Below are 15,758 nucleotides of genomic sequence, written 5' to 3' on the forward strand. Positions count from 1 at the left end.
GTGTCAAAGCTTGTTAAAACCAAGGTGGTGTATTTGGGCCTGTGATTGTAGCAGACAAGCCAAACTGAGAACTTGACTCCCGTTTTCCTCAGTGTGCTGGAACATTCTCCATCACATGTTCACAGACCGGAAATGGGCAGAGAGGGAGAGGAAGCAGACAAGCAGCAAAGGTCTAGAGGCTGAGAATCAAACTCTGCATGGTTACATCAAGAACAACAGCCTACTACTACTGCAACCCCTAATACTACAACTGCTACTACTACTAATACAGCTACAAGTACTACAACTACTACTATCACAACTACAACAACTACTACGACTACTGCTACTAAAACAACAGCTTCTACTACAACTACCAAATCTACCACTCCTCCTACTGCTAATACAGCTACAAGTACTACTAGTGCTACAACAACTACTATTACTGCTACTACTAATGCTACTACTGCTAATGCTACTCCAACTACAACAACTGCTACAACTACTATTACTACTGCCACTACTAATGCTACTACTGTACAACTACAAGTGCTACAAACGTGTACTATTACTACTACTGCTAATGCCACTACAACTTCTGCTATTACTACTATTACTACTACTGCCGTAGCATTTGTTAATGCTAGAAAGCACTTCTACAGCTATCACTACTGCTATTACAACTACTACTACTGGTACTAGGGCTAGTACTACTACTACTGCTATTACAACTACTGCTACTACTACTACTGCTGTTACAGCTAATCTACTCCTACAACAACTGCTACAACTACTGATACTACTGTTAATGCTACTACTACTGCTACTAGCACTACAACTACGACTGCAAACACAACTACTACTACTGCTACTAGGGCTAGTACTAATACTACAACTACTACTACTGCAAACACAACTACTACTTTTGCTACTAGGGCTAGTACTACTACTACTGCTGCAAATACAACTATTACTACTGCTACTAGGACTAGTACTACTACTACTACTGCTGCTGCTAATGCTACTCCTACTACAACTGCTACACCTATTTCAACTGTAAATGCGACTACTACTACTACCACTAAAATAATCTTTCCTTAGTGTAAACTACATTAGTGAGCAAGAAATAAATCAGATTTATGGTAAATTGGTTTCATTTCTATGCTAACTACTACTATTCTTACTACTACTACTACTACTACTACTACTACTACTACCACCGCTGGGGCTGGAACCTTAAGGTTTGATTAATTATTTGTACAAATGAAGGAATTAATGCTATAATCTTTTTCAAACATACTAAGATCATGAACTAAAAGCTTTGAGTTTGCAGTTTATTTTCCATCCATAAATCTGACACACAAGCATCATCCAAAGCGTTGGTCCACTGTGGGTACTGAAGCTAAAAAAAAACTCTCAGTGCAACTCGTGTTGCATTAGCACAGAGATTCCCAACACTAATGACAGCGTTCACGGTTCCTGCACAGAAGATCAAGCCACTTCAGGCCAGGTGATGAGCTTCAGAGCCAACATTAGTAAGTCCATGTCTGAAAAACTAAACTCTCTTGTGAAACGGGATTTTCTTTGTCTTAGTAACTTGCTTAAGGAGGAGAAGTAGCCTCAGTAACATCTTTGTTTTAATTGTACTAAAAATATATGCTGTTTAGCAAAAGTTAAACTCATAATATTGCATGCCATGTTTCTGTATACTTTTATCATAATCAATACAAAGAGTTATTCTTTAATCAATTTTCAAAGAAGTAGTTTTTCAAAGAAGAACTAACTGGCTGGTTAAATAACCTAAATACTGAATTAAAAATTAAAAACAAGAAATATTTGTGTTCCTGTGACAAGGAGATCATTCATTCAATAATTTAGGAGCAAAAATGGTTTTTGAATATAAAAGGTTGTTTATCTTGACAAAGCATAGTTTTCATTTAAAAAGTGATTCCTTACAGACGGACGTTGAACTGTGATGGGTTCGCTCCTAAAGGGACGACCCAAACCTACGCACTTTTCAGGCTGCGGCGCTGTGCAGAGGTTGTCAAACAACTCTCATTGTCTGCTGACAACCATCATGCAGAATACAGAGGACGACTTAAGCCGGGCTTACACAGTTTTTTGCCCTTTTCGGGCGACTTTCCAGTCGTGCAAGAATTTTCCATTTATCATACGTTGTGTAGTTTCCAAGGGGTAACGAGGGGTGATCAGCCTCTCACGACCACCTCTTGATCAGGAATCATGAGGTCGGGAGAAAAATAGAACATGTTTGATTAGTTGGCCGTCGTGGGCCAATCGCTCAGTGGGCAAACAAGGACTCTTCTGCTTCTTCCTCTCAGTGGAAAACACAGAAGCATGGCGGAGGTGCGGATGAAGTTGAGTTCTTTCTGTAAAATTGACAGACAGTAGTAGCCACGTTTGCTCAGCAATGAACTTTGAGGCCTTTTTTTTTACACCAGTTATAAAGGCAGCAAATTTTTAACTCTAGTGACCTTCATATTACTTTTCTACTGGTTTGGCTTCCAGGTTGACGAGTCAGAGTAGCGCCATCTCACTGCGGAGCTGAGTCCCACATGGTTTTTAGACGTAGAGTGTGAGCAGGTAGATCGCATCAGAGCATCGGGCCGCACTGTGTGAGAACATGCATCATGACCTGTGAACTCACACTGTACGAGGAAACCTCTGGGTTTCCTCGTACAGTTACTGAAAGAATTGCAAAGTGCATGCCCGTCTTCCTGCAGAACTTCCTGGGCTCATCTCCTGATCGATGCAGGTAGAAATGGAGGTAATGATGGTGGATTATTTTGCAAACTATGATTCGTTGTCCCCTAACTGGTGTAAATTCAAGGTATCGACACTAAGAGAGGAAACTTATGAGTGCGTTGGTGTTCCTGACAGATCAAATCTACAGACTCAGCCTAGACGGAGGAACTTCTGAAGAGGTTCTATGACTCTGTGGTGGTATCAGCCATTCCATTTAATCCTTGCTTGACCAAGAAATATTTTATTACTTACTTTAAGCTGACTTTTAAGTGCTTCGTGGGCATCGTTCACATTTATGAGAACATGCACAGTTTGCAGGAGCCCATTCTGGAAGAGGAGTCTTTAATAAAAAGAGAGCCCAGTAAATAAATCTTAACCGGCTGCCACATAAAAACCTCTTACTACATTGCTGAGAGCGTAAGGCCCATACATCAGTATCGGCTGCAACACCAACAGTCTGTTTTATTTTCTGGCAGCACTCTGAAGGCTATCGCTGTGTGTGTGCGTGTGTTTGTTTAAAACAAAGAAAATATTGATGTCTATAATGAGTATGTATGATGGTTAGTTTGAACCCAGACCCTAGAGAGCGCTTGTCTCAGGCCGTCGGGGTGAAGAAGCTGTGCGTATCTCAGCATGCATCCCTCACAGATCTGGTGACCTGGGAGCACAGCCTCAATCAGCCTTGTGTTGATTTTGCAATGCATTCTTCCACAAGGGTTATTTTTAGTTGACAGGGAACAAATCTGCGTTCCTTGCCTGCAAATCTGTGATTTTTGGGCCTGTTCCCTCTCAGTACATGAGTGGGGGAAAAAAAAAAGGATGTGGGGCCTTACAGGCTGTTACAGTTGTGCTTGTTTTAGCTCCTGATCCTATAAAAAAGACAGGGTTTGTATTTATGAGGCCGAATGCAAAGGCTGCATAATAACTCAACAGCTGCAAACTGACCAGCGAACTGTTAATATGTTGCATTACACACAGTCGCTCTGGGAACATAAGGATAATAAATCACACCCCTGATGGTATTCAGGAGCTTTTGGTAATTTTGCAACAAAGCTTATAGTTACATAGACTTTTTATCCACTCGGGAACCTTTGCTCAGCACGTAAAGTTTTTGTCATAAACGCAGCATTTGTAAAAACTTTAAAATAAAAAATACTATTGCTCTGAGTAAATAAATATTTGTTGTTTTTAATGTTAAATTTATGTTGAGATGTTTTAGTTAGGATTTACATGTGACACATAATACCAAGCAATTATTGTAGCCCGTTAACTGGAGAGATACCGTGCTGCAGGGGGAGGGTGCTGCCGTTTTTACAATTCGTAATGGAAAAGTTCCCTGAAATTTGGGTAATTCAGCTAAATTTTTCTACCTTTTTCATTAAATTATTTTATCTTTATTATTCATTTATTACCTCGAATGTCGAGCATCTTTACCAAACTGTCCCAGTTTTATACATTGAATAAATGTTTAAACACGCTCTATAGCAGAGTTCAGGGATTATCGGACCGCAGTCCGGATCCGCACCCACCTGCTGGTTAATCCGGACCCAACCTGATTTAAAACATTTAGAAATTACAACATTGTGTACGATGACAGTGTATAAAAACACACTTGCACCGCTTCTCATGTTTGTACGGTAAAGCCCTCTGGAGCGTCCGGCAAATTAGCCAATGAGCTGCTGTCAGTCTGTGTTGTTGCTGCTGCTACTTTTAGACACAGCAGGCAAACCTGTGGCAAGCCGGGCGATGGGAAAGAAGGAGAAGATGATGAGAAAAAGAGAGCAGAGAAAGTGTGGACTGCTGGAACAACTGCGGTGAACTGGTGACAGAAAAGTTAAATGGTGCTCAAAGATGACCCTGAACATTTAGAGGAGTTTTGGCTCAACCTGCTGCTGTGAAGCAGGATTCTCCACCATGAACAGAATCAAAAATAAATATGGATCCAGGCTCAAAATGAGCACCTTGATATGTGCCATTTGAACCCATGTTTGAATGGCGACAAAATAACAAACGTTCAGTTCAGGTGTTTTATAAAATATGTGAATCAGGAAATTGTCTTTATACCAAACTGAACGATTGTTCTCTACTTAAAAAAACACCTTAGATTTTAAAATGAAAAATATTTTCTATTTTTTTTTTTTTTATATTTTTTTCACTTAAAAATTTGTTGCATGGGGCGTGCAGATGGCACAGTGGTTAGCATGTACGACCCATGTACGGAGGCCTTAATCCTCGACGCGACCGACACAGGTTTGAATCCGACTTGTGGTTCTTTGACGCATGTCTCTCCCACTCTCTCATGCCTCCTTTCCTGTCAGATTACTGTCGGAAAAAAGCGCCACTAGTGCCATTAAAAAAGAGTCAATGTATAACATGGATGCATAAAAATTTATTTTTATTTTGGTGTGAAATTCTGTTTAAAGTAACAGATTATGATTAAAAATGTCTCCAAATCTTTAGTGGTCGATGATTTTCTTTACTCAGACCCCGCTGATTTTTAATTGGTTATCACTGGTTTATGTTTGAGAGAACTCAATAGAGTTCTCACACACAAATAAGCTTACATAGGAAATTTAGAAGGAAACATGAACTTAATGCTCATAGAATCAATACTTTAATACCTTCAGTTTATCCCCTCCTTGGAGGAAATACCTAATCCTAAAGATGTGTAACACCTAAATCAGATACTTCAACTCCTTCAAATTTCACATCAATGTAATCTAGAGCATGCAATTCCCCTCTCAGCACAGCTGAGCTGCACCCTACATCAGGAAAACTTAAATGGTTCACTCCAGGAGTGTAAGCTCATGCTGTGATTTTTATTTACGAACTGTTTGTTCGTCTGCCTGTGTCCTTGATTGTAAAAATGGTGCCATCCTGCAGTACGGTGCCCTCACTGAACTGGGCAGGTTATCTGTCATTTATCCCACAGCTGTGAAGGAAATCACCCCTGCAGAGACTCAGTCTATTTCATGGCCAAAGTCCATCCATAGACTGCTCTATAACCATCTGCAATGTAAATAAGAAATGCTTTATCTCCACATATGTTTTTATCTTGCTTCCTAAAGATATTTAGGGATGCTCAGTCTTCTTCAAATGGTTTTTAATTGTGTTTCAGTTCTATCTATGTGCATTCTGAGTTGATTTTCACTCAAAAATGTGGTTATGGGTCCATAAATATTTCCAATGTTTGAGACATAAAACCATTCAATTCTACAGACAGATGCCAACAGAACAAAGTACCAAAATGTCATTGATAAATGTACAACATTCATTACTCATAAAGGTGACTTGCATAGCATTAATTGTTTTGGTTCCTGCTAACCTGCTAGCCATGTTCCACTCCAGGGCTGGATTCTGAGAGCTCCTCTCACTTTCTGCTGAAACCCCTCCTTTAGTTCCCTCCTTCTCTGGCTTGAGCTGTTCCCACAGAGCCGTACCGATGCTGATAGACTGGAGATCAATCTGATACTGACGATCCTCTACCTCTGAGCCTGGGTCGCGCAAAATGCCCAGGTTGAACGCTCGTCTGCAGGGAGAAAGAGAGAAAATGCCAAAATCACTTTAACATACATTTAGAGGTTTAGATATTCAGAATGTTAAGATAGAGGTAAATAAATAGGTCATTCTTGATATTGGGAGTGTTTTTAAATTTTAATCATCATAAATAATATGTGAATAGTTTGGAGATTCACACGTGAGACAGGTTAGTGGGGTAATCTGACGGCACAGTTATTAGTTATCCTTAAATATCCTTGAATGGGACAGTTTAGATCAGGGATGCTACATGGGGCCAAACAAATAGCTTTACTTTCTGTTGAATACTGTTTTCATTTGTACCTGCATGAGCAGTTCTATGAGCCATCAATGTTTTGGGCTTGTACTGAGGACATAATACTGAATCCTTCTGTGATTTCATACAGAAACTTTAACTAATCGATCGGCTGGACAGATTTCCTTTTCCACCTTTTAAGATTTGCCTCAAAAATAATAAAAAAAAAAGCCTTTGAGCTTATAATTCACATCGTTCCGAGCTTAAATCGCTTCTTGTTCCCTGGTTTTAGCTGGATAACCAATTTTAGTTACATTTACACTTGCTCATATTTTCCAGACAAAAAGTTAATGGCGCATCTCAAATGTCCCGGCCGCAACAACGCTTTTATTGGTTCCGCTATCGGGACGGAACCAATAATGGCGAGCCATTATTTTTTTTAAATAAAAAAAAAGGTCAATTTTAATGTTTTATTTAGATTACACAAATAAATCATGATTAAAAATAATCCTATTTATGATGTTGTAAAAATTAAGACCTACGAAAGACGGATTTAAGACATTTTAATACCAATTAAGGCCTTAGTTTTATTTTGAAGAATTCAATGCCTTTTAAGACTTTTTAAGGACCCGCGGGAACCCTGTAATAAAAACGAAACTTCTGCAAACTGTTCAGTTAAATTGAGAAAATTCACAGTTGGACTTTTTGCCACCTTATGACAGTGGTCCTAAAAAGCTGCTCTCATGGCTGTTTTGTTTCTAATTCAATCTATAAAAACGAAGGGCTAAAACTACACCCACAAACTTCAAAACACAGGACAGGAGGCAGCCTTGTGTCTGTGGTGGAACGGCTGCAGTCGAGGGAGCGAGCACCGAGCCGTCCACGCCAAGAAAGTGATGTCATGTATTTTGCCTTTGAGAGACAAGATTCAGACGAATTCACGGAGCAAAAAAGGAATAATCAAAATTCAACATCTGTATATGACATCAGGGCTTTCAGTTCATTCTGAAATGTTTATTTGTGCTGGTGAATTCAAATGAGAGCCTTAAATGGTAGAAATTAAGGCTTAAAGCGGCCACAGATGTAGCGGCAGCGTGAGCGGTGTTATTTGTTTCGGCAACGTCAGTGGCAATTTTCAGATAGCGTTTCCCTTCTCCTCGCCACATTGAGAAGGCCTCTACCAGAGCACGATGTTATGACAATAAGCACCAGCAACAAAAACAATGGCAATGAGAGATTAGAGGTGCCTTACTGGGGTTTAGTTGGATTTGTTGACATACAAACAAGTGAAACAGATCCTTAATCAACATTTGGAACCCCATTTATCAACAAAGCATAATATAAATCAAACTAAGAGCTGGGTAAGGTTTGGGTGGGATGTGTCAGTCTGGATTCATTAGGGACTTTGTAACAGTACCTCCAACCCTATACTGTCTTTTTCACTTTAAAACAAACCACAGTTACCTCATATGCTTTCCAAATTATCTCCTAACTGTAGCTTATTTAGGGGACTCTCTTTCTCATAATCAGTATAACATGGGAATTTGCAGCCAAGACTGGAACGGCAGGGTCATCTCCGATGACATAAATAAATATGATAAACATTTGTCTTGGTCTTACAGCCAGTGGAAAACGGTGTGATTTAATATCAAAAGACACATTTCAGCAAATCACAGGAAACTAAAGAGCTTCATTTCTGACAAATGAGGAGAGGAGGAATTTTGGAAGTTCCCCTTGGGGTGAAATAATAATTGAAGCCAGATTTCCTTGTTGTACATGTGGGGGGAAAACACTGGTGGTTTGACATATTTGATTGGTCATGTGAAGACCACACTGCTTGGCCAAGAAGAATCAGAACACCCGCCCCCCCAACTGTTAGACATTCAAACTCACAAACATACACAGTAAAGCAGGTGGGACACACACCTAGCTGCATCTCTGATGCATCAGAAATGAGATACATAAGAAAAAAATAAAAATGCATTTAAAATGTGGGACACAGAGCCAGAGAGCCGACGGGGGGCTCTCTAAACCACAACTCCTTAATGTGACCCTTGTTCTGGAGCCAACGTGATTTTAATTGCAGAAACAGAAACATTAATTTTAATGGCAATATTCTGCTGTTTGCAAAAAGCTTAGAAAGTTCTGTCTTACTTCGCTGAGGGCCTTTTCTAAAAAATGATTTCTCCATCTTCCGATACAACTGAAGCCTATTTTGGGTAAAAAAAATAATTTAAATAAAAATCCACTGAGCCGATTCTGCAGCAGAGCCGAACCATGATGGCTGACGTCCAACATTATTAAGGCCCAAATTCAAACCCTCCAGCCCTCTAAAACATTCTCTGGTGAAGACATGGCAGTGCTGCACGATCACAATGATTTAGTATGACCGCTTTAGTTGTGCTGCATCAATCCAAAAGGAAACGATTAAATTCACATCGATTTGGACAGAAAATACTCAGACAAATGCACCAGTGGCCAATTAGGTGCATGTTATGTGTTACTATTTAACATTCTTTAGAGCCTTTATATGCTAAAAGGGCATTAGGGATGATTTGTTCATGCATTTGTTACATAAAGGATAGGCTATTGTAGTTCTTTACTTTTAAAAAGTTCACTAAATGTAATTAAAATGCTTTAGTTGATCCAAAATGCTACAGCCAGAGTTCTGATATTCTGAATATTAAAAAGACAGATCATATTTCTGCCGTTTAGGCTTCTCTTTATTGGATTCCTCTTAAATCCTTCTTACATACAAAGCCCTAAGTAGCCCAATCCTGTCGTATATCAGAGATCTGATCATTCCTTATGTTCCTTACTCGATGTGACTCACTTTGCTCTCAATCTGCAGGTTTTCTAGTGGTTCCTAGAACTTCTAAAAGTAGAATGGAAGGCAGATCTTTAAGTTATCAGGCTCCTCTCCTGTGGAACCAACTACCAGTTTTAGTCCGTGAGGCAGACACTCTGTCTACTTTTAAGGGTAGGCTTAACACTTTTCAGGTAAAGCTTATAGGTAGAGTGGCTCAGATTATCCTGCAATATCTCTATAGTTATGCTGCTATAGGTTTAAACTGCTGGAGGACATAGAACCTCTTTTCATCATTCTGTCTCTTTTTTCCATTACTGCAGTATTATTTCAACCAGTGACTTTATGTTCCATTTTTTTCTTATGATACTAGCTTATTTGGTGCTGTTTAGCTGTGACCTCATCCTAAAGAATAATCAGCTGGGCTGCTGCCATCGACACCTTTGATCATAAATGATAGAGTTGGGACTGTTTTTCCATGTTTAGTTCTGTTTCTCGCCTACAGTATAGCTACAGGCTCAGGTTTTACTTTGACTAACTGCCATGTCTTTAATCCATTTGACCTGAAAACAAGCTCAGAGTTCATCTGCTTAAAGGTTTCATTTCTAGACAGAGGTGCCTATTAACCACCAAAAGCTAATTACTTTTACTAATACACAAAGTATTTATAGATCAGACCTTCTATGTTCCTCTTGTGTGTCTGTTTAAATCTCTGAACCCCAGTCTGCCTCAGCAGAAGGTCATGCCCACTGAGTCTGGTTCTACTGGAGGTTTCTTCCCGTTAAAAGAGAATTGTTCCTCTTCACTGTCGCTGTATGCATGCTCGATGTGAGGGATTGCTGTAGAGTCAATGGCATGATGCAACTTAATATTTACTGTCACCACTTGTTCATTCAGGAGGAGCGAGTCCTGCAAAGTCAATGACTGAGTGCAATGAGCTGGTTTTCCTTATAAACCTTTAACCAATCTAAACGACTGATCTGATTGAATTGTCTCTGCAAAGCGTATTGGGATAACGTGTTGTGAATTGGTGTTATACAAATACACTGAAATAAATGTGTCTTTTTCAGTACATGTTTGCTAACTCCAACAACTCAATATACCCTACGTATAGCAGTAAGTCATTTTGTTCTTAACTGGCAATTGGAAGAGGTTAATGGATATTATGGTTAGCACCTACATAAATCAAGAAATGTGTTCAGTGAGAGATTTATTAGCTACCAAAAATACAAACCATGGAAAGAGCCTGGCTGCCCACCATGGGGGTATATAGTTTCCAAATCAGCTTTAATCATAGAAAGGAAATGTTGTAAGAAGATAAATCTAACTAAATTAGCATACATAAAAACCAAATAGTGCCAATTGGGTAAATTGCTGAAATGCAGAGAGAGTGGAAACTGGGAGGGCTGGATTACTACACTGAGCATCTGAAGGCTAGCTGTGTTCAAGGCTGTAAAACAAACCGCAGTCAGGATCTGGTTAACATGCTGGACATGTTGTAGACCCCAGCACTGCATCATCGAGCTGCAGCTCCATATGCCCTCCCAGCTTTCCCACTCCTACCTGATCCATATGCCTCGACCCAAACCCTGTGGGGCAGGAAGCACTGGGGTAATGCCAAGTGGTGTTTGGGCTTCTGGATCTCATCAATCTGAAATATGCAACCCTTAACCTGCAAACCACGGCTCTGTTCTTCGCTCCGTTTCCCCCAACAACCACATGCAATGTGTGTCTGCTTACCTGTTCTACATGGCGAATGCCATAACTGAGTTGGAGCATTTTACTGACGTCTAAGGCCATTTCCAGCAACTCAAGCTAAAGCAGGTTTGCAAAAAAATAAAAATAAAAACTCACAAGCAAACTTTGCCTCACCTGATCCTCAATTACTAAGGATTTAATGTAAAAGTACACCTTGTGAAATGTTTTATGTAAGTTTTGTTTTACATAAACATTAAATATAAGGATATTTATACAACAAAAACCTATAAGTACAGAGAGAGACCGGACGGGGGGTTTGGAAGTAATTCTCTGTGGCTCCGAATGTTATTAGCTCAACACCTTCAGCATCCAGGGACTCTTCCCGTTACGGCTAAGTAAAAGCTCCACAGTGGCTTCTTAATCAGAGTGCCATTGGCTTGAAGTGGAGTTCCCTGGGGATCTGTGTGTGCTGAAGGGGAATTCAAGAGCATTATGATTCATGAATCTTGCAATTACTTGGTAAGTTGAGCGCCCTTTACCTACAAATGTGGGCTGCCAGAACTTCTGCAACTTCCAAGTTGGGATTTATTCTAAGCTGTGAATTTCTATCTCCAGTCGAGTTCAATTGCTGTTAATTTACATCTAGCAATTATAGTAATTAAAGCTCTGAATTACAACACCGAACAGCTCTTGGAGCGAAAGAGGGAAATGATGTGGAGGAATACGGGGCGTCAGCAGTATATAGAATATAACAGCCTGTTATGGCATCGCTACTGACATTCTGGATCACAGGGATCATCAGGGTTCCTGAAGGGAAACAGCTACAATACTTTGGGGCTTGTTTTGAGAAGAACATTAGGCTGACTATGAAAAAAAGAAAAAGGAAAAAATTGTTTTTCAATGCGTTAAAGAAATTCCCATAGCAAAAACTAAAAAAAAAAGTATTGATTGTTATCCAAGCAGGAGAGCCAATCCACAGCGCTGTTCCCAACAGAAGGCTGTTATTCATTAGGCTGATTGCAATTTAAAGACACTCATGCCTGACCAATTATATCATATTTACATGAGATCTTAAGAGTAAACTGTTATTTCTTTATACAAAGTAAGCAAAGCAAGGATTAGTTTGAGCTTATACCACCCTCAGGACAGCTGTATGTGATAGTGATGAGTTAAAAGAAACTGACTACAGAAGACAGGCTGCTGTTTACAATGACCTGGTGCACAGCAAAGCTCAGTATGAGCACTTTGATTTCAACATATCTTAATTACGGGAGTCATTTATCTCCTCAGTTTACATGTCGGTGATGTTATACTGCTCTAAACATTGCCTAAGAGGGAAAGAAACAAACTGGTCAACGTGCGCCCCGTGATGGCGTGATAGAAATGTCAAATGTGACTCATCAGGAAGTCTTCTAAAATGGCATCAGATGTTGATGTTGGACCAGACATTATAAAATACGTTTCCTGCTGAGCGTGATCTTTTGGAGATCCAAATTATGGCTGATTGATTAAAAATGTATTTTTATTCCCCAATTCAATACTACACTTTTGTACAATCTCATTCATAAACAAGGTCTTTTGAAAGCGGATCTCACATTCCTGGCTGCACATCAGTCAGAACGGGCGATGCACCTTCAAACTTTCCCTCCAGCCTGAGGGGATCTGCAGTTTGTCCAAGCCAACAGCACTGCAAGGGTCATTTAATGAACTGCACAGATGCTGTCCTCATCCCACTGCTTCTGTTCTGCTTTCCTTTACACACACACTCACTTCGCCTGCTCTGCTTAGCTTTAACGGTGCTCCTCTCTGCTTCTGCCTGCATGTAGCTCTAAGCACGGAACATTCCTGGGTAACAGAGACTGTAATTCACAACCTTTTTAAGGGCACTGACTCATTGGATTCTTTCATACAGTAGGTACATCTGCAATGGATCTACTGAACAAAGGGCACCTTGGATCCTCGTTGGAGAACAAATTCAGTTGGCAGGTTTGTGTGTGCACCACTCTATCGCAGATCTCCAACATTTTATGCATTTGGAATCAATGATGTGTCCTTTATGTCTATGTAGGGTTGCCATTTTTCCCCAAACCCCCTAAAGTTTGGAGATTTACAGGTGCTGGTCATAAAATTAGAATATCATGAAAAAGTAGATTGATTTCAGTAATTCCATTTAAAAAGTGAAACTTGTATATTATATTCATACATTACATACAAACTCATATATTTCAGATGTTTATTTTGTTTAATTTTGATGATTACAAATGACAACAAATGAAAATCTCAAATTCATCATATCAGAAAATTAGAATATTACTGAAGACCAATAAAAACAAAGGATTTATAGAAATGTTGGCCAACTGAAAAGTATGAACATGAAAAGTATGAGCATGTACAGCACTCAGTATTTAGTTGGGCCTCCTTTGGCCTGTATTACTGCAGCAATGCGGCGTGGCATGGAGTCGATCAGTCTGTGGCACTGCTCAGGTGTTATGATAGCCCAGGTTGCTCTAATAGTGGCTTTTAGCTCTTCTGAATTGTTGGGTCTGGTGTATTGCATCTTCTTCTTCACAATACCCCATAGATTTTCTATGGGGTTAAGGTCAGGAGAGTTTGCTGGCCAATTAAGAACAGGGATACCATGGTCCTTCAACCAGGTACTGGTAGCTTTGGCACTGTGTGCAGGTGCCAAGTCCTGTTGGAAAATGAAATCTGCATCTCCAAAAAGTTGGTCAGCTGCAGGAAGCATGAAGTGCTCTAAAACTTCCTGGTATGTGGCTGCGTTGACCCTGGACCTCAGAAAACACAATGGACCAACACCAGCAGATGACATGGCACCCCAAACCATCACTGACTGTGGAAACTTTACACTGGACTTCAAGCAACGTGGATGAAGTGCCTCTCTTCTTTTCCTCCAGACTCTGGGACCTTGATTTCCAAAGGAAATGCAAAATTTACTTTCATCAGAGAACATGACTTTGGACCACTCACCAGCAGTCCAGTCCTGTTTCTCTTTAGCCCAGGCAAGACGCTTCTGACGCTGTCTGTGGTTCAAGAGTGGCTTGACACAAGGAATGCGACAGCAGAAACCCATGTCTTTCATATGTCTGTGTGTGGTGGTTCTTGAAGCACTCACTCCAGCTGCAGTCCACTCTTTGTGAATCTCCCCCACATTTTTGAATGGGTTTTGTTTCACAATCCTCTCCAGGGTGCGGTTATCTCTCTTGCTTGTACACTTTTTTCTACCACATCTTTTCCTTCCCTTCGCCTCTCTATTAATGTGCTTGGACACTGAGCTCTGTGAACAGCCAGCCTCTTTAGCGATGACCTTTTGTGTCTTGCCCTCCTTGTGCAAGGTGTCGATGGTCGTCTTTTGGACAACTGTCAAGTCAGCAGTCTTCCCCATGATTGTGTAGCCTATAGAACTAGACTGAAAGACCATTTAAAGGCTTTTGCAGGTGGTTTGAGTTAATTAGCTGATTAGAGTGTGGCACCAGGGGCCATCAATTTTGAACCTTTTCACAATATTCTAATTTTCTGATATGATGAATTTGAGATTTTCATTTGTTGTCATTTGTAATCATCAAAATTAAACAAAATAAACATCTGAAATATATGAGTTTGTATGTAATGTATGAATATAATATACAAGTTTCACTTTTTAAATGGAATTACTGAAATCAATCTACTTTTTCATGATATTCTAATTTTATGACCAGCACCTGTACTTCAGTTGTGAAGTAAATCACAACTGCAGTGAGAGCTGCAGAGAAAATCATCGGGGCTCCTCTTCCCTCCATAAAAGACATTTCATTCCAGATCTGCGTGTCCCGATCTCGTAAAATTATATATGACCCTTCTCACCCCACCATGGACTGTTCTCCCTACTACCCACTGGGAAGAGGCTTCGCAGCATCCGATGTAGGTTTAGCAGATTCTGCAACAGCTTCTTCCCCAACACCATCAGATAGCTGAATGTTGAAAAACTCTAAATCATGTCACAGACTCTGCATCAAACTGACAACACCAAACCAAATAACTACAGAATTGAACCATATATATTTCATGCCCTGAACTTCAAAATGAATGCGTTTTTTTTGCACCATGTTTTTTCTCCAACATGGTTTACATTTGATAACTGCTGCACTTTAAGAAAATGGTTGTATACACTGTATACAAAATTACAATTAATGTTGTCTAACAGCAACAATAGCTAACAGCTTTTGTCTTTTGATTTCATATCCAACAGCCGTCTCTGACATCAAATGATCATTTTGTAAACAATATGCTAGACACAAGAAGGAAAATGCCTAACAAACCGATTACGAATGCAAATGTGTCTTTGTTGAGCTATAAACTAATGTTAATTCATGCCACACTTTATCGCACTTTATAAGCAAAGTGGCGGCCCATTGCTCCCAAAGGTCAAATGCAGAATTGAATTTCTCCGTTGTGAGATCAATGATGTTCAATTAATATTATTATATAAGTACAGGCCATTTACAATTTTTAACCAACAGAGCGCCGGAGCATCAAGGAGCATTGGCTCATGATTGCGGTATATTGGAAGCCTTATAGTATTGGATCGTAACACATAAAACCTTGAAAATGTGTTAGGAGAGCAGTAAGCATACTGCTTGTTTGAGGATTAATTTAGTGAGTGTTTGTTAATATGGAGGATAAAACTGAAACAGTTCCAGGAAGAAGTGAATAGTGCAAACAAAATGAAAACACTTTCCCTTT

At 39.8% G+C, this 15,758-nt stretch overlaps 1 protein-coding gene across 5 annotated transcripts in view; it reads right to left on the reverse strand.

Moving 5' to 3' along the window:
* LOC119787790 (vacuolar protein sorting-associated protein 13B-like) overlaps positions 1 to 15,758 on the reverse strand; it is a 474,173-nt gene that overhangs the window by 173,383 nt on the left and 285,032 nt on the right. For all 5 annotated transcript variants that reach the window (XM_038291827.1, XM_038291828.1, XM_038291826.1 and 2 more), the window contains one exon: positions 6,068 to 6,271. In XM_038291827.1, coding sequence (XP_038147755.1) covers positions 6,068 to 6,271 — 204 coding nt within the window. The remainder of the gene's footprint in view (positions 1 to 6,067; positions 6,272 to 15,758) is intronic.

This window comes from Cyprinodon tularosa, unplaced genomic scaffold (genome assembly GCF_016077235.1).
Source record: "Cyprinodon tularosa strain WSP-4 unplaced genomic scaffold, ASM1607723v1 ctg301, whole genome shotgun sequence".
NCBI lineage: Eukaryota > Metazoa > Chordata > Actinopteri > Cyprinodontiformes > Cyprinodontidae > Cyprinodon > Cyprinodon tularosa.